The sequence below is a fragment of the Bos mutus genome, chromosome 13, assembly GCF_027580195.1.
Source record: "Bos mutus isolate GX-2022 chromosome 13, NWIPB_WYAK_1.1, whole genome shotgun sequence".
NCBI classification, from domain to species: Eukaryota; Metazoa; Chordata; class Mammalia; order Artiodactyla; family Bovidae; genus Bos; species Bos mutus.
This window is the reverse complement of record NC_091629.1, coordinates 46,467,450-46,495,327: the sequence shown is the minus strand read 5'-3', so window position 1 is coordinate 46,495,327 and position 27,878 is coordinate 46,467,450. Positions and strand designations below refer to the sequence as shown.

Here is a 27,878-nt window from a genome sequence, read left to right as displayed (position 1 = left end):
TGCGTGGCCTTTGCCTGGTGTGTTGCCCTCTCTGAGCCCCAGTGGTCATCTCTGAAAAATGGGCATGCCAGTATGGAACCAAATAGAGTTCTTAGGAAGATAAAGAGGAAAAATGAGTGTGGAGTTGTTGGTATATATAAAGTAACACAGAAATGTAAATTATCTAAAAATACATCTATGTGAAATACTGAGAGAGGTTGGGACTAGGAAGACCTCTTGGGTTCTTTCAGCAGTTATTGGCACCTACTGTGTGCCAGGGGCTGTGCTAAGGCCTGGGGTCTACCGATGAGACAGACATGAACCCTGAGCACCTGGAGCTCCCAGTCTACTGGGGAGCATGAGGCAGCCACATACAGTGTGGGGATCCCTCCCAGGGGCACGTCAGGAGGAGACTTCATGTGTCATGTGGCAGCAGGAGCCACACAGACCTGAGTCAGAACCCTCCTCTCCTCCCTGCATGACCTTGACCAGGTCAGGCCACCTCTCCAAGTCCCAGGCCTTCATCTGTGAAATGAGCCAGTCGCCTTTGCCTCTCAGAGTTGCCTGGACCTGGCAATCTGTAGATACCAGGGCAGGGAACCTTGGGATGAGGGTAGCCAGTAGTTCCTAGGCAGAAAATGGTCCTGCACTGGGTAAAATTGGGGACTCAGGCTTGGTGGTGACTTGCCTGCAGGAGTGGCCTGGGGACACGGGAGGTGGACCCCAGGAAGAACAGGAAAAGAAGCTCAGTAATTTCTCATGCCTGTTAAGAAAGGAGGGCTGAAAGCCCAGGAGTTGACCTGTGCCTTTATTTATGTTATTATCTTGTGAAGGGGGAGGGGGCTGGCCCTACCCAAGGTCAGTCCTGCCCAGGGAGGAGGCGGCTGGCAGATCCACCTGAGTTTACTCAGCCAGTGATTCTAGGCCACTGTGCTCCCAGGAAGGCCGGGTGTCTCGAGATGAATTTGTGGGTGTGTTGAGCGTTGCCCCGAACCTTGGTGAGAGGCCAGCCTAAGTGAGGCCACTGGTCAATGTTGATGACTTCTCTGGGGCCTAAGGCAGTCCCAGAGCGGTGGGGTTAGCAGGAGCAAGGCTGGCCAAACTTCGGGGAATTCGGGTGAGGCGAGAGGGGAGGAAGTTTGGGGGCCCCCTGAAGGCTGGCGGTTTGGGGTTCCCCAGGGGAACACTGATCCTCTGGCGCCGAGCTCGCACCGGAGAGGTCAGGCCAGTTGCTGGGAGAAGGGATAGGGGCCCTGCCCGGTCCCACCCGCGCCGGGCTAAAATCGGGCGGGGCCGACTGGAGAGGCAGGGACGCCGGTGGCCGGGCGGGGTCTGCGCCCTTCTCCCCGCCCGGCGGAGCGCGGCCTGCGAGGCTCGGGGCCAGGCCCGACAGGAGGGAACTCGGTCCCTGGGCTGGGCACTGTGCGCCTGCGGCTCCTGCCCTCCCGGCGGCTGCGGGCGCGCCGGCCCCCGCGCCCCCAGGGGCCGGGCCGGGGCGGGGGCTGGGCCCCGCGGGCGGGCGGGCGGGCGCGCGGGGGGTGGGGGGCGGCGGCGAAGGCTGCGCCGCTCTAACAGGTGGGATCCCGCGGCGTGGTGGAGGCGGGCGCGGGAGGAAGAGGAGGAGGAGGAAGAGCAGCGGCAGCGGGAGCCCGAGCAGGAGCAGGATGAGCCGCGCGAGCTGACAGCCGCCGCCGCCGCCGCCCGCGCCCGAGCTCGGTCTCGCTCCCCGCGCCCGGGGCCGCTCCCCGCCTCCCGCCTCCCCCGGCCGCCCGCGGGGCGGCCCGCCCCCTCTGCACCTCCGGGCCCGGAGCTGCCTCCATCGCTCCTGCATCCCGGCCGGGGGGGAGGAGGAGGCGGAGCAGGAGGCGAGCCGGAGCCGCCGCCGCCAACGCCGCCGCCGCCGCCGCCCGAGCAGGACAGAGCGCGCCGCAGCCCCGCGCGTCCGGCCGCCGCCCGTGCCCATCAAGCCTCCGCGCCGGAGCCACACCGCGGGACAGCCGGGGCCGCGGCGCGCCCCGGCTCGGCTCGGCCCAGCCCAGCCCAGTCCCGGCACCGGGCGGCCCGGCGGCCGGCCCGCCCCCGAGGGCGCCGGGCGCGGCGGGAGGATGCCGAAGCCGACGCTGCTGCTGCGCGGGGGCTGGGAGCGCGAGCGCAGCCCCGGGGACTCGGAGCTGGGCCGCCAGTTCCGGGACTGGTGCCTGCGCACCTACGGCGACTCGGCCAAAACCAAGACGGTGACACGCAGTAAATACCAGCGGATCGCCGAGGTCCTGCAGGGCGGCGGCGGGACCGCCGCGGGTAGCGGCCCGGCAGCCGGCGAGAAAGGCAAGTTCCAGTTCTGGGTGCGCTCCAAGGGCTTCCGCCTGGGCAGCGGCCGGGAACCCAAGATGGGCCAAGTGGTGTATGTGCCGGTCAAGACGGGCTCGGTGAGTGCGCGCGAGGCGGCCGCGGGCCGGTCCCGCCGCGGGGCTCGGGGCGGGCGGGCGGGGGGGGCGGGGGGGGTGTGGATGTGTGTCCGAACGTGTATCCCTGAGGTGGTCCGCGGGTCTGGCCCGCCCGGGGCGCCCGCGTCCCTGCTCGCCCGCTCGCCCCAGCCCGCCCGGGGCAGCGCTCCGGGTTCGGGGCGTCCCTGCCCCCTCTGCGCTGCTGCCCGGGCCGTGGCCGTGCCGAGCGGGCTGTCCCGGGCTGCTCACCCCAGCATGTTCCGTCCTCCCGTCCCCTCCCCCCGCCAGCAGGCGGCTGCTCCGAAGCCCAAGCCTCCCCCCGCCCGCCCCGGGGCTGCCTGTCCCGGGCGCCCCGCGCTCCCGCCCCCGGGCCGGCTGGGTGGTGTGGGGTGTGTGTGTGTGTGTGTGTCTGTGTGTGTGTGTGTGTGTGTGTGTGTGTGTGTGTGGAGGGTGGTGCCGCGGGAGAGGGGGGCAGGGGAGCCACGGGACGGGGAGTCCGCTCGGCTTCCCAGCGCCAGGGGAGGGGGCCCGCCCGGGCACCGTCTCCCCGACCCCACCCGGGGCTGGCCCGGGGAGGGGCAGCCCGAGCCGCAGCCTGGCGCAGCAGCCGCCTCCCGCGGGTGGGTGGGGCGCCCCCTCCGCCCCCCGGGCCCCTAGCTCCCCCCCTCCCTGGGACGGGGGCGGCCTGACCTATCCCTCCCCTCCCCTCCCCCGTCCCCGGGGCCGGCCCGGGTCCGGGCGGGGTGGCGTGGGGGAGGGGGCGGGGAACCGCAGCCGCCGAGAGGGAGGAGGCGGGCGGCCGGGCGGGGGCGTCCCCTCCGGCCCGGGGCGCCCTGGAGAGGGCGTGCGGCGCGGGCCCCGCGGCTCCCCCGCCGGGACCTCATTGTTCTGCAGCGGGTGGGGGCTGGGGGGGCCGGCTGCTGCCCGGGCGCTGCTGAGCTTTGAACTTTCCGTGGCGGAGACCCTCCGTTAGTGCGTTCAGCCCCCGGCCCGGCCGGGCCAGGCCGGCCTCCCTCCCTGCCCCCCTCGCTCCCTCCCCGGCCTCGCCCGGCCCGAGCGAGCGAGCGGGGCGGCCCCGCGCCGGCCTCCCTCCCTCCCTCCCTCGCTCCCCCGCTCCCCCCTCCGCGCTCCTCCCCCGTCCGGCCCGCCCGCCCCGCGCTCAGCCCCGTCCCCGGCCGGAGCGGGCTCTTCACACACAATTGATTCGGTCGTTACGAAAAGTGCACTTGTCCCCTCCCCCTCCCCCTCCGGCGGCCGCCCGGGCCGGGCCCGCGGGGTGAGGGGGCCGCGAGGGAGGGAGGCGGGGGCCGGGGAGCGGATCCAGAGGCGCCTCCCCGCCACCCGCCCCGCGCCCAGGGGACGGGGCTGCAGGCCGCGGGGAGTGGGGAGCCGCGAGCGCGGAGGGCGGGCGGCCCATCTGCGAGGAGCGCTGATAACCGCGCCGCCGCCACTGCGGCCGCCGGCCGCCCATCTGCGCCCGCTGCCGCCTCCGGCCGGACCCGAGCCTGGGGGCCGGGCCGAGGGGGGCGCGCCGGGGCCGGATTCCCGGCGGGGGAGTCTAGGTCAGGGTCCCACCCCGCCAGAGTCGGGACCTCCCCGCCTAAATCAGTGCTCTCTGCCAAACCCCGGGAGCCTGGGTCATTGTCTCCTACCCGATCGGGTCAGGGAGCCCAAACTGATGCCCACTTGTCCATACCAGGGAGTAGGGGTCCTTGCCTCTCCCCTGCCTAGGTCAGCTCTCTCTCTGCCAGTTGCGTACCCCGCCTCGGTTCTCCTCCATCTTGGGCTAGTGTCCCCAGCCTAAGTGTGGTTTTTTCGAGGTCAGTGACCCACCAGATGGTTGGCTGGGTCTGCGCTCCCTACCCTGGGTCATTGCCCTGAGCCATCCAGGCTTCCCAGGTCAGTTGGTGCCCCTCACCCCCACCCCATCCCTGTTATCCCTCCCCAGGGAGCTGGGCATCTTGGCCCGACCTCCTTCTGTCTGAGGCAGGAGCCCCCACTCCACCCACTCCTGGAGTTTGGGAGCAGGTGGCCCTCAGGCCTGGCAGCTAGCTCACTGGTTCTCTGAGCTGGTCGACCTCTCCCCTAGGGAATGAGCACAGTCCCCCTGCCCCTATAGCCCCACAGCTGTCAAGGGGGAGCAAGTGGGACACACACCTGCCCAGGCCACATACAGAAATTGGGTGCTCCGCCTGGACCCCAGGTCCTGCCAGCCTTCAGATCCTCCGCAAAGCCCACCCTGACCCGTCTTGCCTGGCAGCAGGAGCCTGGAAAGACTCCACCCGGACTCCCAGACCAATAATAAGCCCTCCCGAGGGACCACCTGCCTGGGAGGCAGAGAAAGGGAACCCAGGCCTCCCAGCCCGGGCTACCAGGGGGACGACGAACACAACAGACGTGCCCTCAAGCTACCCACACCCACCTGCCTGGCCCAGGGGTCCCCAGAGAGCCTGTTAGTTACCTGCCACTCACTCAACCATCCGGAGCCAGCCACAGGAGATGCCCTTAGTCCTGCCACCCCCAGCTCCAAGTGCCTTCCTGGGGCTCAGTTATTATTTTTACAGTTCCATTTTCCTTTTCATTGATCTAAGAGGAACAAGTCCTGCTGGGAATTCTGGGGCAGCCATGGCCTCTTCCTGGGAGGAACTGAATGGGCCCATCTTTGAAAGGTGCAGAGGACATCCCCTACCTTCACTGGCTTACACACACCACACACACATACACACACACGCACACACATGACACACACAGTTAAAGTTATCATTGCTTCTGATGTCAGTTGGAAGAGATCCTGTCGTTTGTCCTGGGTGGGTTTTTGTGAAGGTCATTGGGCCACAAACCTTTGTGTGAGACATTTGTCTAGCATCCACAGGCCTTGTGGGGGCCCTGGGGCATTGGAGCGGGTTGGACTCTGAGCCTGCTCCCTGGGCACCAGCTGGTGGGGGAGGTGGGGATAGCCCAGGATCTGGTCAAGAAGCCAACGGAAGCTTCAGGGGAGGGCCAGCAGGCAGGCAGAACAATTTTAGCAAAGAGGGGGTGTGGGAGTTGTGTCACCCAGCCGTGGAACAAGGGTCCCCTGCGCTTCTATGTGGGCTTGGGTCCCCAGGGTGGCCATGGTGTTTCATCTCGCGTCCTTGTTGCTCTCTGGCCGTCCCCCGCGGGGGGCCCCCTTTCCTCCTCTCACAGCCATATGTGGTGCTGCGGTCAGGGCCCTTCCTAGTCCTGGCCGTGGAGGGTCGATGATCTGACACCGCTTGTCCCGTCCCATCTGGCCCTGAGCTTTTCTGGGTGTGTGTGACAAAGGCTTAATCTGTCCGGACGGGCCCAGGGTGGAGAGGAGGGTACGGGGAATTACACTCGGCCGGGGCCTCTTGCAGCTGGGGCCCCGCTTGCAGGGTGGGGTGGGGTGGGGTGGGGCGGGGGTCAAGCAGAAGCCTGGGCGTGGAGAGTGGGGGGAGAGACAGACAAGTTGGACTTCAGTTTGCAGGTTGTCACAGGAAATAGAAGTGGAGGCGGAGGCTGAAGGCTGAGGGGAGGAGGGCGGAGTTCTCTACTGGGCAGCAGCACGGGGCGCTCCTGGGGACAAGATTTTTCTGTGACAAGAGCCAGCCGGGCCTCCTGACTGGGCAAAGCCTGGTTTGGATTTATAATTTCTTGCATTTGGGCTGCTCTGGTCTCAGTGGGCTGCCAAGAGAGGGAAGCAAGCCCGTTGGAGGCGAGACCCCCGACTCCGTTCCAGCCTCGGCCGCAGAGTGAACCAACCCTTTTCCTCTGGTCTCTAGGAATGGGGCTGTCCTAGGGGCCTGCAAGGCCCACAGGTTATGTCTGGGGTGGGGCCCCAGGCCGTCTGTCAGCTCCCAGGACTGGAGAACCCCCAGATTCCTTACAGATAGAGGTTCTCTGCCCAGTTCTACCATTTTCCGGATGGGAAAACTGATGCCCCGAGGGAGGCAGTCTCTGTTGGTGGGGAGCCAGGCCTGGAACGCAGATCTCTGCACTGCCCTGAGGCTTCTCTAGGGGTCCGTCACATGCCAGGAATCCCCCCATTAGAGCCCCCTCCCCCGAGGGAAGCACCAGATTGCCAAACTCCACTCTCAGCACCCGGCTTCTGTGAGCCAGACCCCAGGTGTTCCGCGGGCCAAATTGACTAATGGTGGTCTTTTCCCAGCTTGCAGACTACGTTCATTTAGTGGAGAGCGTTTTCACAGTCTTCAGCCTTTCTCCCCAGAGCTTTCGTGTAAACCTTTGGCACCTGCGGCCACTGGTCTAGGCGGGAAATGGCCTCTGACTTAGCACAGCGTAACATGCGACCTTCCATCGAACACCTCAGTATTTCCTACTTTTCTCTGAAGTGTCACCACAGTGACCTTTTTGAGTCACCTACTGTGTGCCTATCTCTGTGTGTCAGGCTCTCACCACGGCCCAGAGGTCGATGGTGCTGTCACTGCCATCCCTCGGATGAGTGAACTCAGGTTTAGGGAGGTTCAGAACTTCCCTAAGGCCACACCACCGGCACGGCAGGCAGAGTTTGGGTACTGCCTGTACACCCCTCCACTCTGACTCTCTGTGAGATGTCTTACAGCCTGATGTGCTTTGAAAGCATAGGACTTTTCATGACAAGCTTTCAGTCCATTACACTTTAGTCTGAATTAGTGTAGAAGACTCTCATCGTGATGTCTATAATAACAAGGCTGGCGCTTCAGGCAGGACTGGCTCGGTGTCTGCTGTCTGGGACTTTCTCCGGGGCACGACAGGATGGATATGGGGTGAGGAGAAGAGGAGGAAGGCCTCTGTGGTCCTGGGTCCTGGGGGACTTTCAGGGAGAAGGTTGACAATGACACAGGCCCTCTTTGGATTTCTCACGAATGGCAGAGTGGGCTATTTCGTTTATGAAGCCACGGTGATTCGGGTGAATGTGGTCTTGGGATCTCTGGGGGAGGGGCTTCAGTTTGGAGCCTGTTGGACCAGGCTCTACCCTCCCTTGGCCTCTCTTCTGGATCCTGGGTCACCTTTTGCTGGTGGGGGGTTGTCCTTGGGCGAGGCCTGGCATGAGCATCCTCTCTTTCATGGTCCCTACAGGCTGCCTTCCCATCTCTGAGTGCCTGGGAGTCAGGAGGCCCAACTGGGACCCCAGAAATACTGCTGGGGACGACTGGGAGGTGGAGGGGAGCTGTGGCTGGGGCTGCCAAGGGACAAAGGTCAAGGGTCCAACCCAGCCTCAGGTAAACCTGGGCTTCTCCAAGCCAGCTTTTACCTGGGAGGTTGTGGACAGATTGAATATGCTGAGCATGCGTGAGCACTCCTGGGCTAGAGCATGTGTGTGCGTGTGGGTATGTGTGCAGGAGTGTGGCTGTGTGGATGTGAGTGTGCGTGTGCCTGTCCTGTGCAGGCTGGGGATGCTTGTGTGCCCGGGGCAGTGTTTGTGTATGTGTGTGTGTGTGCACACGCGCGCGCGTGTGTACAGGTGGAGGAGAGACTGCATGTGAGTGTGTGTGACTGTGAGTGTCTGAGTCGGCAGATGTGCAAGCACCTGGGGTGTGGGCATTGGCAGACCACAAGTGTGACTGTGTGCATGCCACATGTTCAGGATCCTACTGAAAAACACTCTGTCCTTTGGCAGTGTGGAGCTGCCGGGGCGTTTTCATTATAACCAAGTCAGCCGGCGCTGTGCTCCTGGCCCCTGCTGCCCCTGGGGTCTCAGCAGCTGCTGAAGCCAAGTGTGAGGGATGGAGTGGACACAAGGGGTGGGGCCATGTCCCGGTCCCCACGACAGTGGCCAGAGCACTTCCTTGTTTCCAGCAGCCTTCCTCCTCCTCCTCTTCCCCTACCCCCTGCCCCACAAGGGCGACAGGGAAAGTTTGTGACCTTGGCCATGGTGGCACTTCCGGCACCCAAAGCCAAGCACCATGGGGGGCAGGGTGGGAGAGAGAGGGTTCCGAACTTGAAGTGAGGGGGCCAGGACTGGTGGAATCCTAAAGCACCCGCTTCCTTGCCATGTGATCTCAGGCAAATAGCCTGCTTGACCTCTTCAAGCCTCAGTTTACTTATCTGGAAAATGGGTTCCAAAGTCCCACTTCCAGGAGACTTGGAAAACTGGAAATGGCTCTGTTTGTCATTTCAGGAGGTCACTCTGCTAACCTCAGTCAAAGCCAGGCCTGGGCCCTGGGTACCAAAGCCAGAGAGGGAGCTGAAGAAAGCTGGGAGAGAGCCCACCCAGGCTTGTTAGAACAAGGACTCCTGAGTCCACTTTCTGCCCCTGGCCCACCCTGACATAGAGGGGAAGTGAAGGGCTTGGCGTGTCAAGCCACAGGGTCCTGGATTCAAATCCCAGCTCTGCCCTTCCACCAATTTGGCCTTAGTTTTCTCATCTGTAAAATGGAGCTGATAATCCTATCTTCCTCATAGGACTGTAACAAAGATGAATGCATTAATGCATATAGAGCTTAAAGAGTATAGCAAGTCTTAGGAAATGTCAGCTGCTGTGTGATCTCCCTGAGCCTCAGTTTCCTCATCTGAAATATGGGGATGGTAATAAAATGTCACGGATATTAAACTGGATCATGGAAATAACATACCAAGCCAAATCCCTGGCATGTAGTTGGTGGAAGGCAGCTATTGGTTCCCTGGAGATTGTGTCTGGGTTATTTCTGTGTCTCCAGTGCCACTGGGGCCTGGTTCATGTTGTACTGAATTGCACAAAACACCAGCAGTAGAGGGGTGGGATGGGGAGGAGATGGGAGGGAGGTTCAAAAGGGAGGGGATGTATGTACACCTATGGCTGATTCACGTTGAGGTTTGACAGAAAAACAAATTTTACAGAAAATGCTGTAAAGCAATTATCCTTCAGTTAAATAAATTTTAAAAAGTCAGCAAGGTCTTGGCAAGGGCCATAGGTGTGGCATGAGCCCCTAGGGCTGGGGTTTTGAAGGCTTAGGGTCCTTCTCTGCCCTGACTGGCTCCTGCCCTGCTCTGAGCCTCAGTTTCCCTAGTTGTTGCACAGGGAAGCCTCCTGTGGTCCCTCCTGCCTTTGAATTCCTTCCTGGTGCTGGGGGTGTCCAATCCCAGAGCTCAAGGAGAGGTGCTAGAGAGGTGAGAGTGGGGGCTTTACCCAGGCCTTGAGGTACCTGCCAGGTAGAAAGGCAGAAGGATGTGCTTCCCAGAGGCTTCTCAGTGACCGCCCCCGCCCCGGCCCCGCTGCCCCCGGCCACACACTCCCCCGAGCCCTGCCTTAGTCCTTGGCTAGGAACCTGAGCTCTGGGCTCTTACAGAGAAAACAGTGAGGCTGGTGTCGTGACTGTCCCCGTGGGGCAGTGGTCTGAGCACCTCTCTCGTGTTCTCGAGCCCCTGCCATGTGCCAGACACTCTATTTCATCTCCCCTGGATTCCATGAAGTGGACAAGACCTTGGCAGCAGAGAGGCCCAGGAGTGTCTCCCAGGAGTGTCTCCCTGAGCCCTGCAGTGAGAAAGTGGCAGGGCCTGGGTTCTGTGGCTGTCTGACCCTCTCAGACCACGGGTGCCCTGGCTCTCCCCACCTCCTCACCCCAAGCTCACCATGGTCCTACAAAAGCTGTCCAGAGCTTGAGGCAGCCCTCCTCCCTGTCTGGACCCTGGAGACAGATGCCGCCCCGCCCTGTCGCCCACACCTTCACCCTCTCACCTTTGGTAGGGTGCCCCCAGATGAGGGGTCACCATGGGGAGGGGAGAGCCAAGGCACCCGTTGGCTCAGAGGGTCAGACAGCTACTCCCCTGGCCCGGCCTGGGCAGGTTGCCGGGGGCAGAGAGAGAACAATTGTCCTGTTCCCACAAGGTCAATGACTCCCTCAGCATCCAGACTCTGACTGGACTCAGGGCTCCTGAGCTGCTGGGAAGACTAAGGCGGAGGCGGGGAGCTCCAGTTCCCACAGAGCACCAGGCTGAGTGTGACCCCATCGGGTTCCGAAGCAGGGGGTCATTCATTGATTCACTCACTCATTCATTCATTCACTCACTCACTCGTTTGCTCCTCCCACCGCCCTCCCCATCACAGGGCTCCACCCTTCCCAGGCTCAGGGCACACTCAGGCGTCAATTTTGACTCTTTTCTCTTACCACCCCTCCCTCCCCATCCAAATCGCACATTCTGTTGGTTCAGCCTTCAAAATGCATCTCAAGTTTTACCCTCTCACCACCTCCACAGCCTCCAGCTTGTCCAAGCCTGGCGATGCGTCAGCCTTCCCACTGGGCTCCCTGGGTCCTCTCCAGCCCCCTTGTATTCCCTCTGGCTCACACAGCCAGCAAAATCAGCAAAAGCAAAACGCAAATCAGATGCTCTCCCTCCTCTGCTCTGAACCCTTTCAGATTCCCATCTCACTCAAAGCAAAAGCCAAAGTCTTTTCTGAAGCCTAAGTGATCTGGCCCCGCTGCCCCACCCTCGCTCATTCAGTGTCAGCCACACTGACCTCCTTGCGATTCTAAAAACCACCAACTGCAAACCTGCCCCAGGGCCGTTGCACTGGCTGTTTCCCCAGCCTGGCACACCCTTCCCCTAGTTCTCTGCATGGCTGCTCCCCCTCCTCTTTCAGATCTTTGCTCAAACGTCACCTCCTCAGAAAAGCCCTCCCTGGTCACCCAGCCAGGGCCGCCTTAGGTTCCTTGGACTGTCTTTCTGCTTCATTCTTCTCTCTAGCCCTTACCGCCTCTGACATTGCATATGTATTTTACGAGTTTACACGTTGAATATCTTTCTTCCCATAAGGCTATGAGCTCTGACCAGTTGGCTTGGTTCACTGCCGTATCCCCAGGGCCCCTGCCACTAAGGGGCTTCCCCACTGTGGGGGCAGCAGGTGCCTTAGAGCGGGCGTCTGTGAACCACCCAGGCCTTCCGCACTCAGGGCCTCAGGAGCCCCAAGGCTCAGACCATCCGCCTTCTTGTGGGCATCCAAGGAGTCCTGGGGGAGGCGACATTTAAGCTGGACCTCGAGGGGCAAACCAAATTATTCAGCAAGAACAGAGCATGGGAAGGCTCCCTCCAGGGGGTAAGAACATGAGCAAGGGCTAGAGTGGGACAGGTTTTGGAGGGTCAGCGCAGACTGGGTGTGAGGACCAGGGACACTCTCCCAGAGAAGCGTGTTCTACAGAGCATTTCAGATGGGTGGTGGGTGGAGGAGGGCGGTGAATGGTCAGATCCGCTGGAGAACCACTTGGGGATCCTGAGGGGGATTAGCTGGTGAAATCAATTGGGGTCACATGGAAGAGAAGGATCTGGAAAGCCACTCAGAGGAGCTAATGCGTCACCGTCAAGGAGACCTAGGGGTTCGCAGGATTTTCAAGCAGAGGGGAGATGAGGTCAGCTTCAGGTTTTAGAAGGAGCCTCAGGAAACTGTGGCAAGAGGGAGATGTGTTACAGAGAAGGTAAAATAGGAGGCTGGGATATAGTGACACATGGAGAGAGAAGGCTGGCCTGGGGCAAAGAGGAGGGGCTGGTTCCCTTGGGACAAGAGGTTGAGTGTCTGGGACTGGGTGGCATGGGGCTGTGGGGAGGGAAGCTTGATGGTCTATGGTCATGGTTGACACAGTATTCTTGGGTAGAGAGAGAGGCGTTTAGGAAGCCAGGAATGTAGGCAGACCCACAGATCTGGGGTGATGACCCAGAGGCAGGGTCTAGTGGGCAGAACCCAAGAACTGTCCCCAAGGTTGGTAGCAAATGGCAGTGGGAGGCTGCGGAGGAGACCTGGTGACTCAGGTCTCAGTGGGGACAGTTTGGGAGTAATCCTGTTCATGGGGCCCCTTCCCAGCTTGGAACCTTCCCTGCCCCGGCTGGGACCAGAGGCCGGCTCCTGGGAGGCTGGTGCTTGGTGGATGACTCATCGTTTTCTCGGCATCCCCAGGCTCAGGAAATGTTCAAGGAGACACGCGGCCCTTCCTTTGGCAGGCCAGGCCCTCGCTAGATGCTGGCAGGTCGAGAATAACACACTCGGGCCTCCGGCCTTGTCTAAGAGCATCCCGAGGGCATGTCTCCATGAGCCCCAGGCTTCCACAATCTCACACATCCCCAATCACCTTAGGAAGCTGTCATGACCCCATTCTACAGGTCAGTGAACCAAGGCACAGCCTGTGCTGGGCACCCAGCTAAGTAACTGCCTGGTGGTGCTTCAGTTTCTTCATCTGAGAGATGGGTCTGATGATTGTCCCTCCCCTATGGGTTGTTGGGAAAATGGAAGGAGAGAGTTATGAGAAATGTCATTTGCATGAGGATGTGAAGAGGGCTCCATCCAGTCAACAAGGGCTCTCCACTGGATGGAGCAGCCCTAGGAAAGGCCAGAGGGTAAGGTGGCCAATAGACCTGCATTCAGGTCCCAGCTCTGCCACCAGCTCCTGGTTCAGGGCAAATGGTTTGCCTACTCTGATCTCCTGCCCACTTAGGCATCAGTGGGTGATGACCCACACCCTGGAGGGTACTGGGAAGATGGCATAACACCAGGCCTGACAAACAGTCCAGTGAGTAGGGGCTGCAGCTCCTTCTCAGGGTCCCTTGGAGAACCGCCCCCCTCCCCCAACTCCAGTGCAAAGATCTTCAAACCAGACAGCTGTTAACCTCTCAAGGGGAGGGGAGGCGGCTCAGAGAGTTCAGGCGGGAAGCTCCCTGGGGAGCAGGGCCTCTCGGGGAGATCTAGGGGCTGGGATAGGAGTAGACTGAGGGGCAACGGGTTTTGTGCTGAATGGGAGGCCCCTGCCGGTCAGCAGAGGAATGGAGAGTGTGAAGGCAGAGGCTGGGTCCAGGCTCTGCCATACACTGCTGTGCAGGTTGGGCAGGTCCCTTACCTTCTCTGAGCCTCAGTTTCCTCATCTGTAAAATGGGATGATGATAGCCATGGCTTCACTTATATCCTTCTACACCGTGTTCTATACCATGTGTATACACTACATATACTGCATACTATATTCTATAATCTAGAAGCATCTGTACAGGGGGTGGCCATAATCAAGCCCTCAATAAAAAGGAGCTATAATTAGGATTATGATTGTGAGCCAATCAATAACCCTCAAATCCGTGACAAGGCCATTCAAGCCATGCTGCTGAGCTGGGCTTTGAAGCTCAGGCTGGCCCCAGGTTTGCACTGAGCTGTGACTCACTAGCTAGATGACCTTGAAACAAGTCACTCTCAACCTCAGTTTCCTCTTCTCTGAGACTGACCCATCTCACAGGGTCGCTGTGGGGAGGCGAAGAGAGACTCCATGTCAAGTGCTCAGCACAGGAAACGGGAGCGTTTCTGTGCTTGCATCTGTGGCATGGCCAGGGGCAGGTGGAGTAGGGATTGGAGCCTAGGGTAGGGCCAGTGGCTGCTGGAGCAGAGAGGAACAGAAGAGGCAGAGGACAGAGGTGGAAAGGAGTGTGTGCAAGGAAACTGGAGGGGAGGACTTCCAGGACGAGGGCTGCTCAGCCGGGTTTGCCCTTGAGGGCTGGGGAACCCCCACCCCCAGATCTGATGAGAGGTCAGAGAGAAGGCAGTAGCCACGGCAGGTGGGAAGGAGAGGCCAGAAGTCTTGCTGGTCCAGTCAGCAGCTGGCTGTCAGGAGAGGTGGGTGAGAGGAGTATGGGCTTCCCTGAGTCCAGGTGTGGTACCAAGAGTGCGCATGCTCCCCACCGTAGAGAGCCCTGGGTTCAGATCCTGCCTCACCAGCCAGCTGTGCAAACTTGGATGCATCTCAACTTCGAGCCTCCATTTCCACATCTGTAAAATGGGGATAGTGATATTAACCACCTTTTAGGGTTGTTACAGGGATCACTTGAGATGCGTAAAGTACTCAGTCAATGCCTGCTGCTGAGCAGAAACAATGACAATCAAGGCACAGCTAGTGCTTGTTTTGAAATACCAGGCGCTCTGCTGAATAGGTTATACCCCGGCCTCTTGTGTGATTGTTGGAACATGGCTACTGTTAGGATCCCCATCTTCCTGATGCGGCTGTTGAAGATCAGAGAGGTTAAGTCACATGCCTGAGGCCACACAGCTAGTGAAAGGCAGAGCAGGGGCTTGAGCCCACACAGTGGGGAAGTGTTGTGTCCTCCGCTCCCTGAATCACCCATCCTGCTGACAGTGAAGCTCAGAGCCTAGGGTCCCCTTTGGTATTACCTGGGCTTGGATGATGGCTCTTCTCCGGTGGGGAGGCAGGGGTGAGTCTGTCTGTCAGAGTTTGCCTGACTCTGGAACACACTGCCTGGGCGCAAATGGGATCTGGTCAGCTTGACCCTCAGGGATCACTGAAGGATGCTGTGATTCAGGGAGGGCCAGGTTGCAGCATGGAGCCCCATGGCCAGCCAGCCAGCCAGCGTGCTTCATCCAACTCAGGCCGGGGAGCCTTGTGCCCACCAGCATGAGACAAGGCATGGCTTGGCCACCAGATCACAGGCAGCTGCCAATGGGTCCCAGAGGATACAGGTGGCCAGTGCCTGGTGTGGGCAGCACCCATGGAAGAGAGGGAGGGACTGGGGAGGGCTCTTAGAGGAGGTGTGAGTCATGAAGAGGAAGGAACAGGGCCTCCCAGGACGAGGAAGGGGTGCTATGGACCGAGGAGCACAAGAGAGGCTTGTTTTCAAGGTGATGCAGACACCCGACAACGCAACCACAGCAACCAAACAGCAGCCCCCTAGGAGGGCGAGAAGTGCCCAGCACACCCCCTCCGCCTTGTTTCCCTGCCCAGAGGAGGCCAGTCCCTTATGTATCCTTCCTGTATGCTTGGCTCTGGAGCTGGGCTGCCTGGGTTTGAATCCCGAACCTGCTTTATACTTGCTGTGTGATTTGGGCAACTTACTCCACCTCTCTGTGCTTCTGTGTCTATGTCTAAAAAGCAGAGGATAGTAACAGGACCTGCTTCTCTGGACTGTTACAAGGACCAGGGCTCCTAAAGCCTAGCAGAGGGCAGGGCTGGTGGCTGAGTGCCCCCACAGCACTGGCTGTCGCTGCTGCTGTTGCTGTTACTGCCACTGCCATGATTGCTGTGCACGCGCAGCTATGCACACTGGGTGTGCAGTTTAAGTGCCCAGCTCTCCCGGCAGGTCCTGAAGCTCAGTTTTCATTGCTTCTGCCCACTGAGGAAGAAGCAGAGGTGAGAGGTCCACCCAGAGGTCATCCTGGTGTACCTGCATCCTGAGACAGGCCTGTGATGGGGAGGGACCTAACGTCATTGGCTGGGCCACCCACCTATTGGTTGGGCTTCCCTGGTGGCTCAGATGGTAAAGAATCTGCCCACAATGCAGGAGACCTGGGTTCGATCTCTGGGTCGGGAAGATCCCCTGGAGAAGGGAATGGCAACCCACTTCAGTATTCTTGTCTGGAGAATCCCATGGACAGAGGAGCCTGGCGGGCTACAGTCCATGAGGTTGCAAAGAGTCGGACACGACTGAGTGACTAACACTATTCACTACCTACCCATTCAGGGCTTGTGGTGTGGGGACTCCATCTCCTGCCCCTGCGCTGGGGACATGAGGTGGTGGTGGGCACAGTAAGGATGAAGGGGCTGTGCAGAGAGCCCTTGGCCAGGCCCCAGAAGATGAGGTTTCTGCCACAATTCACCCCTAAGCTTCTTGAAAGAGTTCCCGGCTCTAGACCTTGGTTTTCTTATCAGGAAGGTGGTACCAGGCTGCAGTGAGGAGCCAGGGCCACGCCTCAGATGTGATGGAGTCTTGAGCTGTTTATTAGGACCCCACCTTCAGGTTTCTGCCCCCAGGGGATTTACAAGTGCATTGGTGGTGTTATTGATAAGATCCTAGTTTGGAAGGTCTAAAAGTGCTGCTTAGAAGCTGAGTGACCTTGGGGAAATTTAAGAGGAAGGGGATTAATTAACTCTCTGGGTCTCAGTTTCCTCCTCTGTAAAATGGGCATAGAAATCGAACCTGCTCTGTGTCGTTGTTGGACGCAGGTAAGAAACAGAGCCAGGGGTCTGCCTCAGAGTAAGGCTCTGTGATTGGCAGCAGTTGCAATTATTTTAAGGAACTGAGATGAATGAACTGGAGAAACCACCAGCAAACAATACAGGGCTGCAGGCAATCCATTCATTCACCGATTCATTCAGCAAGCTTTGATTGGCACCTGCTGTGTACCAGTTCCTGTTCATTCATTCCACCAAGACATACACCTACTATGTGTCAGGAGTAGGGCAGACTTGATCTCTGCCCTCCTAGATCTGATAGTTCCAGGCACCTCCACTAGCTGGTGGTCGGGGGGCACCTAGGGCCTGGTGTGCCATCCAGCAGGTTGGCTCAGATGGCTGGGCCCCTGTCCCCACTGAAATGGCCTTGCTGAGCTCAAGGGGCCACTTCTGCCTGGTGTCCCCAAGCTAGTCCTGCTGGTCCCTCTGACTCCCGCTTTCCCAGAAGTGGAACTCAGGAGGGAATGGGGGCGGGGGTGCAGTGCAAGAGCTTTCTCATCAGCCCCTCCTGCTCCAGTCTTATCACCTCCTCCCCAGCAACAGAGCTCATTGTCCTTCCTATTTTCTCCTCTTCACACAGAGGCCAAAGTGTGATGTTAAAAATGTATACCTGACCATGTTCATTCTCTGCTCAAACCCTTCTGTGGGTCCCCATCACTGTCTGAGCAAAAGCCACCGAGCCCACATGGCCCAGCTCTGCCCCTCTTTCCACCTTCTGGGCTTCTGCTCACTGCCCTTCATCTCCCCTAGCCTCTAGGCTGTCCCCCAGCCCTCACTGGGCCCTGCTGACATATCACCTCCTCAGGGAGGCCTTCCCTGACTGCATTTCCAAAATGCCCTAAATTCCCCATCACTCTCAAGCCCTTTACTTCAACTCCAAAGCCCTTATTGATACAGACTAATGCTGCATTTTGTGTGTTCCCCTGGGCTTCCAGGAAAGTGAAAGTGAAAGTGAAGTCGCTCAGTCATGTCTGACTCTTTGCGACCCCATGGACTGCAGCCTACCAGGCTCCTCCCTCCATGGGATTCTCTAGGCAAGAGTACTGGAGTGGGTTGCCATTTCCTTCTCCATGGGATCTTCCCAACCCAGGGATCGAACCTCGGGTCTCTTGCATTCTAGGCAGACACTTTAACCCCTGAGCCACCAGGGAAGCCCCTGGGCTCCCAGAGGACAGGGATATTTTCTGTCTTCCTCACTGCTGTGTTCCCAGCACCGGTTGCATTCATTCACTGATTCACTCAGCAAACTTTGATTGGCACCTGCTCTGTACCAGGTCCTGTTCATTCATTCCACAAAGATTTTATGAGTCCCTACTATGTGCCTGGAGTGGAGAGTAGGGTAGACTTGATCTCTGTCCACCCAGAGCTGTGAGCCCCAGAGACCCCTGCATGGCATGCCCTCAGGAAGTATTTGTTAAATGATGCCTCTAGCCTTTCCATTCTCTTCATGCCTCGGTTTCCTCCTCTGTAGAATGATGAACCAGAGCTGTTACGGCCTACCTGAGGGTTGGTGTGCAGGCCAGGGTCCCATGAAAGGCCACCTGACCTACCCAACAAGCAGGGTCCTCTGGTCTCAGAGCTGAGAGAGCCAGAAGAGGGTGACAGGGTCAGCAGGTGATCAGGGAGGGCTCCAAGCCCCACGTGGAGGCATCTGGACTCATCCTGGTCACATTGGGAAGCCCAAGCAGGACAGGGACACAACTGTGGGAAGATGGGAGGGGAAACAGGCCTGAAGGGAGGTCTGGGATTGAGGAGATGTGGCTGGTGGTCCCTTAATGGGGCCCCAGAAAGCCGGCTTGCAGGCAGTAGGAGATACTGATCACAGAGCAGGGGAACTTGGGGAAGGAGGGGTTTAGGGAGCTGAGTCTGGTCCAGTATGTGCGCAGACTGGCGTCTGAGACCCAGAGAAGCTCTGGGTTCTTGGGCACAGTAGCCCAACTGGGAGCAGAAGCTACAGAAATAAAGTGGAGGAGGCTGGGGAGGGGCTAGAAGAATGGATCTAACAATGTCTTCCTTGTATTAGGTGCTTTTTTCTTGATAAAAACCTCTTCATCATTCATTCATCCGTTCACTCATGTACTCATCAACAACTTGGAGAGAGCTTCCTGGGGTGCAGTGGTGAGCCTCACAGATGTGGCTCTTGCCCTGGCAGAGCTCAGGATGCATTGTGGGAAAGATGCCATGGGGCATGGTGATGGTGGTGGTGACGGCGATGGTGGTGGTAGCAGGGTGGTGATGATGGTGGTAGTGATCATGGTGATGATGGTGATGGTGGTGATGGTGGTAGTGATCATGGTGGTGACGGTGATGATGATGATGGTGATGGTGGTGATGGTGATGATGATGGTGATGGTGATGATGATGGTGATGGTGGTGATGATGGTGATGGTGATGGTGATGATGCGATGCTGAGGTTGGTGGTGTGTTGGTTCCCACGTTACTGAGTGCTCGCTGAACGCCGGCCTGCTCTAACTGCTTCCTGTGTGTTTGCACTCTGGGCTCCTGCAAGGCCCTGAGATCTTACGCAACTTGCCTGAGGCCCCTGTGAGTCAAGGGGTGGAACCCAGATGTAAACCCAGGAAAGGCGGGCTGACCAGCAAGCTGCTCCTAGCCATGGCCACCTGCCACTTCCAGCAGGCAGCTCCCCCTCACTGTCATGACTGTCAGGCCCCTTCCTTGCCTTCTGGACCCAGCATCTAGCACAGCGCCCAGCGCCGGGGAGAATGCACGAGTCTGACTTGCCTGAACAGGGTTTGAGGTCAGGCTTTGCCCCAGCAAGCTTGAGCAAATGGCTCCTCTGCCCTCAGCACCTCATCTGTGAAAGAGGAGAACCATCCTCCAGGGAAGCCACCAGAAAGTCAAGGAAACACCACCCTCACTGTAGCAATTGACGTTTCCAGGGAGAGAGCCCATTCCCTAATTAGGAGGCAACTGAGAAAGACTCAGCTCCACCTGCGATGGAGAGGGGCACATGGGAGCCAGGGGCCCCGAGATGGCCGGACACACTGTGCACACCCCGGCTTGTTGCTTCCCCAGCACAGGCCCCAGGGAAGGGACTGTTCCCCTTGGACTCACCGCTGACTGCCGTGCCTCTGGGACCCAGGCCCCAGCCACCCCCACCCAGTTCTAGCAGACCTAAGTGATCCCATGCCAATAAAAAGACGGGACAGAGGTGGGGGCTGGGAGCAGAAGGCCTGGACACAGATGCTGCCTCTGTTCTTCCTGTGTGGACAGGGTTCCCCCACTGTCCCTCTCTGGACCTCAGTTTTATCCTTTTGTTCAAATACATACAGAGCAGGTGCTCTGTGCCAGGCTCTGGAGACACAAATGAAGACCTCTGCCCTCAGAGAGCTGACATTCTGGTGGAGACTGATACTATGTAGTAAATGAGGAAAGCTCCCAGCTTGTCACATGCTGGCAAAGCTGTGCAGAAAAACCAAGCAGAGCGAGGAGAATCCGAGGTGCTGGAGTGGGAGATACTGGAATTTTAATCAGAGTGTCACAGAGGGCCTCTCTGAGAAGGTGACATTTTGTGCAAAACCCTGAAGGAGGTGCAGGAGCAATTTATGAGGGTATCTGATGGAAAAGGGTTCCAGGAAGAGGGAACTGTGAGTGCAAAGGCCCTGAGGCAGAGTGTGCATGGAGGATTTGAGGAACAGTGAGGAGACCAGTGTCCCCAGCACCCCCACTTCACCCCCAGCCTGTATTTGGGAATCAAAACACCACATTTTACCTCTCAGGACCTCAGACCCCAGGACACAATGATTTCTGAGCCCTATCTGGGGGAGAGTGGGTGATGCTGCCTCCTGGATGGGGCCAGGGCAGAGGCCTTGCTGCTTGTTTCTTCAACCCAAAGGGTGAATTTTAAGACCTGTGAGAGCTTATAAAAGAGAACACCATGGTTCTCCTCACTCCACATGACTGCTAGTCACGGCCCTGGGTTCAAACCCTGGGCCCACTGCTTTCTGAATATGTGGCCTTTGGTAAATCCTCCTCTGAGCCCCAGCGTCTTCATCTGCAGAATGAGGCTCCAGTGCCTGTGTATCAGGGTTGATGGGATGGGACTTGGCGGGAAACACACCTCGAAGCACGTGTATAAGTGTCCAACCTTGGGTCTTCCTGGAGGAGGTGCTCAGTATATGTTAAAAGCTAGAACCTAACATTTATATGACCTCAAACTGTTTTCACAGCTGTTGGGAATTTGTCGTATCACTTGAGTCTTCTAAAAAGGAAGTGGGGGGGAGGGAGGAAGTATCAGCCCCAACTCATAGTGGGTAAACTGAGGACCCAAAGTCACAGTGAGGCAGGGCCGATAGAGGGCTAAGAGGTGGGTCTCCTGGCTCAGGGAAGTAGGGGAGCGAGGGGAGTGGAGATTGTCCAGAGCCCGACCCCACCCGCACCCCCTCATGAGTGTGTGTGTGTGTCCACACGCACACACATCGCCCGCACCAAGCAGCAATAGCGACTTTCAGATTTGTGGTCCCTGAGCAGGTTTTGTAAGGCATGGCTTGGCTGGTCTGGAGGTCTGTTGTAAGGATGTTGAAAGGCTCAGAGCGTGGGGAAGCTCAGGCCGCAGGCGGGCAAAGGCGGGCAGGTCCCTGCGAAGAGGAAGAGATCTGGGCTCATGTGATTGTTCACTGGGCCTGTCTGGCCATCCGGTGTCTGGCCTTTGTGGCCAGAGCCAGCCGGGTCTCCGGGTTGGTCTCCGAGCAGCCTGGCCCCCTGTGCCTTGTCATCTAGACGCCTGACCTGATCAGCCCCTGAGCCTCGGCACAGCCTGGGGAAGGGGTGCATTACAAATGAGGAAGCCAAGCTTCAGAGAAGGGTGTGCCCAGCTGGCCTGCGGGGAGCCAGGATTCGGACCCAGGACTGCCTGGCCAAGCCCCAGCGCTGGCCCTTCCTGGTCATGGCTCAGCCAGGGGCCAGCAGGCAAGCTTTGTGCAGAAGGCTCCCTTCCTCCCTTGGCCTGCCTTCGTGGCCACAGTCTGGCCTCCTCACCCTTGACAGAAGGCCCTGCAGACCAGTCTCTGCTCATTAGTTGCCACACCTCGATCTTCGTGGGATTTTAGCTGTACCCTGTATCAGCTGCTTGTGGGCACTGGGCTCACCTTTGGCCCCTTTGAAGGAGATGTCAGGGACCCCATCCTTAGTGCATTTAAGGCCCCAGACAGCTTTTGCCCCATCCCCACCCAATGCAAGGGTTTCTAGGCCCATTTTCTTTTTTTAACATTTATTTATTTGGCTGCATTGGGTCTTAGTCACGGCATGCGGGGTCTTCCTTGCATCACGTGGGGTCTTGCATTGCGCTCTGCAGCCCTAGTTGTATCACACAGGCTTAGTTGCTCCGCACCACCTGGGATCTTAGTTTCCCAACCAGGGATCGAACTCGTGTCCCCTGCAGTGCAGGGAGGATTCTTAACCACTGGACCACCAAGGCGGTGTTCCCTCGGCCCATTTTCTAGATGAAGAAACTGAGGCTCAAAGAGGAAAGGTTAACGTCCTAACATGAATGGGCCGTGAGAGCAGTGCTAGGGCTCCAGAGCTTGTGCTTTTTCCATAATGTAGCCCTCCTGCCCTCAGTTTCTTCAGCAGCAAAATGGGAGACTGGAACTGGGTGATCTCACTTTAAAGCAGAAACTCTGGAGACAGACAAGCTGAATGTGAATCCCAGCCCCATCATGTCCTAGCGGGGGAATGGGGCCTTAGAGAGTCACTTCCTCTCCCTGTGCCTCAGTCTTCCTACCTGTAAATGGGGCTGAGAGGCATATCACCCCTCGAGCTGCTGTGAGGTCCGGGGAGCAGCCACGCAGAATGCCCCGGGAGTGAGGACGTGCACAGGGGTGGCAGGTTTTGAAACTTCTGAGCTTCCCGTCCAGCCCTCCCTGCGGTGCTTGAAAGGATGGCAGGGGCCACGTGAATGCTCACTTGTGCTCTTCCTGGGGCATGACCCGGTGACCCAAACTGGATCGGGACTGTGCATGGATGTGTCTGCCAACAGCAGATGTTCAGGGAGCCTGCTGTGATGGTGACGAGCAGTGGGTAGTCCCAGATGTAGCCACGAGGCCGGCTCAGGCTGCCCTGGGCAGCCAGTGACACCTTTGTCCCCATTTGTTCCCTTTGTCGCCTCTTGTGCAGATTACGAGTACCTTGCCTGCTCCTGCAAGCTCGACCTTTCCTGGGAGAATTGCTCTGAAGCAGCCACAGAGCACGCAGAAGCTGCCTGGCTAATTAGCGGGTGGCTGCTGGGGACAGGCTTGGGACCTGGTGGCTGGAATTGGGACTCCGGTGCCTGAGGCCAGTGCCAGCTCGGCTGGGAGGCCAGGCAGTGTCCTGGGCTCCAGGACATCACGGCCTTTCCATCATGGGGTTCAGATCCCGGCTCTGTGGCTTTTTGGCTGGGTGACCTGCGAAGGCGCTTTGCCCCTCTGGGTGGCAGTTTCCTCACCTTGGACTTTAGATTGTGTGGGTTGGGAGCCCAGCACTGAAATGGGGTCCATGATCAGCAAATAGTGTCGCTGCTGCCATCGCCTTGGGCCTGTGCCGGCCCACGTGGAGAATACAAGAAGTTCAAGCCCAGTAACAACCCTTGGGGACCATGCAGCACCATCTCCGAGTCATAGGCAGCAGGAGAAGCCCAGCTAGGCCTCAGGCCCTTAGCAAGAGACAAGCTGAATCTCTCAGAGCCTGAGCCTCTTTTGTTCCCCCAAGCAATGGAATAATTGAGACACTGTGTGGTCAGGTGCCTAGAACAGGGCCTAACGAAGATGGAGCTCCTTCCCGGTCCCGCCTCCCTCCCCCTTCCACTCCTCCTCCCGCCCCCCTCCCACTTTCTCCCCCTCTCCCTCACCCTCCATCCCCAGGCCTCAGAAACACGCTGGAGGGAGGCAGCTGCAACTCCTGTGGGAAAATCAGGCCGGAGGACTGCCTGTGGCCTGGGGTGGTCAGAGGAGGGAGGATCTCGACTGGACTCAGCAGGCAGCACGGTGGGGGTTCTATGTGAGCCAAGAAGTGGAGCGCAAATGGGTAGATAGTCTGCTCAGGGGCCACGAGGCTCTCAGGCTAGTAGCCCAGGACACAGGCTGCCGCCGGACCCTGGGGCAGGTCCAGGTGGGGGTGTGCAGAGATTTGGAAGATAGATAGGGTCTGACTGTGCGGCCTTGGATGTCAGGCCAGGGGCGTTCTCCCCTCTGGCCCCAGATTCCAGGGAGGAGAGCTTCCAGGCCCACGGAGCAGAGGGGTGTTGGTGAACAGAGCATTGGAGCACAGGAAGAGGCGTCCCTGGCTTGGCCTGGGGACTGCTGGGCTGGAAAGCCTTTCTGGAAGGGCCTGCCTTAGGGCCAGGACTCCTCAGCAAGGAGTCGAGTAGAGAGTGGCCATCCCAGCAGAGGAGACAGCCTCGCAGAGGCACCAAGCATGCTTCAAAGCCAGGGTGAGTAGGGCCACATCACAGAGCTCTCAACTGCCCGGCAGAGGAGCCTGGATTTTATCCGGGCTGGGAGCCATGGAAGGTTTGAGGCAGGCGGCCTTGAGATCTGATTTTCAAAGTCAAGGTGCGGCCCCATTTGTCAGGGAGGTTGAGACAGTGGTTGTACAAACTAGAAACCTGATGGGGTAGAAGTCAGCCTGGCCTCTTACCTTCCTGGGTGTCCAACCTGAGAAAAATGCCATCCCTCCAGAAACTTCCGGAAACCTCAGCTTTTGCATGTGTCCAAGTAGCCTGTGGACTTTCTGCCTCCCTGAGTGCCTGGGGTGAGAATGAAATCGATCTTATGTTGTGCCTGCAGCTGGGCACCCCGACATTTCGCCAAAAAGTTCCCTGGAATCTTCCATGGACTGCTCGCCATGTGCGAGGTTATTTTGTAGAGGTTATGTCATTGCATTCTTGTGCTGTGCTGTGCTCAGTCGCTCAGTCGTGTCTGACTCTCTGCGACCCCATGGACTGCAGCCCGCCAGGCTCCTCTGTCCTTGGGGATTCTCCAGGCAAGAATACTGGAGTGGGTTGCCATGCCCTCCTCCACTGCCCTTTTAGGCAGCCCTTCCCCGATCATTGAGGAGGAAACTGAGGCGCAAAGAGAAATGATCTGCTCAATGGGGAGGGCTGGGATTGAGCCCAGGCTGGTCTGGCCCCGGAGTCCTTGCTTGCAGCTCCTCCACACCCCTGTCCCCAGGCGGGGCCCTGGCTGGGGCGTGGCCCTGTCCCCAGCCGGTTCCCCAGGGCGCAGTCAATCCCCTGTCAGGGCCCACCAGTACGGGAGCCAATTAGTAGCTGCTGCGCGGGGGCACCACACCTGTCCCCCTGCCCTGGGCCCCCCAGAGGCCCAGCCCTGCCCGGGTCTCTCAGGCACCACCCTCAGCTCTAGAAGCCGATGCTTCCAGCACTGCACCGTTTAGAAGAAGGACAGAGGCTCGTTTTTGTCAGGGAAGCTGGGAGAAATCAAGCCAGTGAGAGAAGCGCCCCACCATCAGGATATTTCCACGCCTTGTCTGGGCCGCCGCAGAGCTCGGTTCCCCCGCACCACCCCCCCACCCCCCCGCCTGTGCCCCCCACCGCAGGCTCCCCTGACTCTCCCGCATCTGCCTCCTTCTCCCCAGCCTGGGGCCATTCCCCACCTCCACCCCCTGCCCTCTCCCTGGGTCCCCGTGACAGGGGCTGCTGGCGGCATCGGCTGCAGCTTCTCACCTGCGTGCCGGGTCTGGCTCCAGCGAGAAAGGAGGAGGAGGAAAAAAAGGTCCTTGAGATGGTGACAAAGGTCTGAGTGTGGGCCGCCAGAGCAGCCTGTTTCCAGGCAACTGCTCTACCCCGGGCTCCCCGCGGCGGCGGGCACATCCGTCAAGCCGCAGCTCGGCTCAGCGAGGGAGCTGGGGCGGCCCTAGCAGCCTGGGCACACGGCCACGGCCCCCAAGCTCCAGCCCTGCTGGGGACACGAGGCCCCTCTGGCAGGGGCTGCAGGGGAAAGTACAGTGTTGTCATGGCTACTGCTGGCCAAGCACCTACTGGGTGCCCAGCCGCAGGCTTGGTGCACACGGGGCAGGGCTCCTACTCATGAGTCAGTCCGTCCCGTCATCCATCCACCCATCCTTCTATGCCCATCCCGGATAGAACGCTGGTGTATTGTGCAGGCTCTGGATGGCTGGGTTGAAATCCTCCTTGCTGCTTGATCTTGGTCACGTTATTCTATTTTGCCGAGCCTCAGTTTTTTCATCTGTAAAATGGTCACAATAATAGTTCTTCCTTCATAGCATTGCCGTGAGGATTAAATGACTTAATACAGGCAATGCCTAAGCACAGAGCCTGGCACATATTAAATGCTCAATAAGGACTAGTTGTTGTTTCTATGTTTGTTAGTAATTAATTATGTGTAAAGAGACCATCGGGGCAGTGGGAAGCATGTGGCCCACAGCAATCAGATAGAATCTGGGTAGGTAGGGTTCATATTTGTCCCACTTTCAACGGTACGACCTTAGGCAAGTCATTTTGCCTCTTGGAACCCCAGGTTCCTCTTGGCTGCATTGGAGAGATAATTAATAGCTGTCTCCATACCTGTTCTCTTCCGGGCAAGTTCGAAGCACTCTCTCTTGTTGGGAGGATCAGTGATGCGTGTGCCCAGGGCCCCACCCTGACAGCACTCAGTACGGAGAGTGGTCATTATTCAACAGACCTGGATTGGCGCCTGCTGGGTGCCAGTGTGGGGGCAGGGAGAGGAGTCAGACCTGCCCGGCCGTGCCCTCGCCATCCCCCCACCCACCTGATTTCTGGGTTCCTCGGCCCTGCAGGACGGCCCTGCTTCCCGCCCGACGTTCTAATTGCTCCAGCTTCTGCCCTTGGGGTTGCTCAGCCCTGTTCTTTATCCTTCCTTCCACCTCCCTTTTTGAAAACAACCTCTGCCAGTACCCCCAGCCCCGGCCCTGGAGGGAGAGGAGGAGGAGGCAGCCCAAGTGCCAGGGGAGCGGGCACGCTGCCGGCCTTTGTCTGAGCTGCCCGGCGGCCGAGGCTCCATCCCCTGGGGCAGGCCACGTTGCCCGCCTGCTGGCGGCTCAGGGAAGGCCGCGTGGGCGGCGGGGCCTGGGCAGGCCTGGGCTGGCTGCAGCCCCCTGGGATGGCCTGGCCCATTCAGGCGGGAGGGAGACCCAGGCTTGGGAGGAGAGTGGTATCAGGCTGGTGCTCCCCATGGCAGCTGGGTCGGGGTGACTGTGTCCTTTGGGGGACCCATTGCAGACAGGTCTCAGCACCTCCTATGGATCAGGAGCTGTGGTGGTAGCAGCTGGGCCTCAGCACAAGGCCACACAGTCTGAGTTCAAATCCCTGTTGCTGTTTGACAGCTGGGTGGCCCAGGCAAACTCCCACACCTGTCTAGGCCTCCATTAACCGGTTTGCAAAATAAACACGACAGCAGTCTTACCTTAAGCTCTTAACACGGTCGAGAAAAGCACCCAGTGGGGGTTGCTGCAGTGGTGTTAACTGTACTTGTGAGAAGTAGGGGCTGAACATTTGCCCAACTCCTACTATGTGTTAGAGCCACCGGAGAGATGATCCATTTCAAGAAATAGCTCAGTTTTTCAATTCAGTCGCTCAGTCGTGTCCGACTCCTTGCGACCCCATGCAGCACGCCAGGCTTCCCCATCCATCACCAACTCACAGAGCTTGCTCAAACTCATGTCCATTGAGTCAGTGATGTCATCCAACCATCTCATCCTCTGTCGTCCCCTTCTCCTCCTGCCTTTGATCTTTCCCAGCATCAGGGTCTTTTCCAAGGAGTCAGTTTCTGTAATATGGCCAAACCTGAACAAACTATTTGGCCAGCCCAATATTTACTAAGCACCTACTCTGTACCAAAATCTGGTCTGGGCATTGAGGATACCCAGATGAAAGACCTAGGAGAAGCGGGTGTTGAGGAAAGAAGCATAAGGAAAGGAGGGGAAGTTATATATGAGGTCCTGCTGTGAGCCGGACACTTTGCTGAGCACTAGGAGTCCAGGAGTCCAGATAAAGAATCTGCCTGCAATGCAGACCCTTTGATCCCCAGGTCAGGAAGATCCCCTGGAGAAGGGAATGGCAACCCACTCCAGTATTCTTGTCTGGAGAATTCCATGGACAGAAGAGCCTGGCGGGCTACAGTCTGTGGGGTCGCAAAGAGTCGGACACGACTGAGCAACTAATACTTCCACTTTCAGGAGTCCAGAGAGGAGCGGAGGGGTCTCTGCCCTTGTAACGGGAAAGGGCACAAAAATGTGGAAACTGATGATTATGATGCAGGGTAATCAGTGCTGTGATGTGAAGTGCCCTGGGGGCTGCCAACCCAGGCTTGGGAGTCAGGGAGGGCTTCCTGGAGGAGGTGACCTAGACTCTTGGCCTTATGATCCACCTTAAGTCCTCTCAGTAACAGTTCTATCATGTTGTGGTCTAGGCTCGGTTTAAACATGTCCAGGGGTGGGGTACTCACTATCCAGGGAGGAATATACTTTTTCCATTTGCAGTCAGCTGGCCTTCCCTTGGACCTACTCACAGCTCTCCCACCTCTCCCTCTTCAGTCTAGGCTGCAGCAGCTTCTGC

General features: G+C 58.6%; 1 protein-coding gene across 2 annotated transcripts in view; it reads left to right on the top strand.

Annotated features, from left to right (window-relative positions):
* Positions 1-1,916: 1,916 nt before the first annotated feature.
* The window catches only part of NOL4L (nucleolar protein 4 like), a 127,455-nt gene continuing 101,493 nt past the window's right edge, over positions 1,917-27,878 (top strand). For both annotated transcript variants that reach the window (XM_070381573.1, XM_070381572.1), the window contains exon 1: positions 1,917-2,405. In XM_070381573.1, coding sequence (XP_070237674.1) covers positions 2,085-2,405 — 321 coding nt within the window. In that variant the 5' untranslated portion in view covers positions 1,917-2,084. The remainder of the gene's footprint in view (positions 2,406-27,878) is intronic.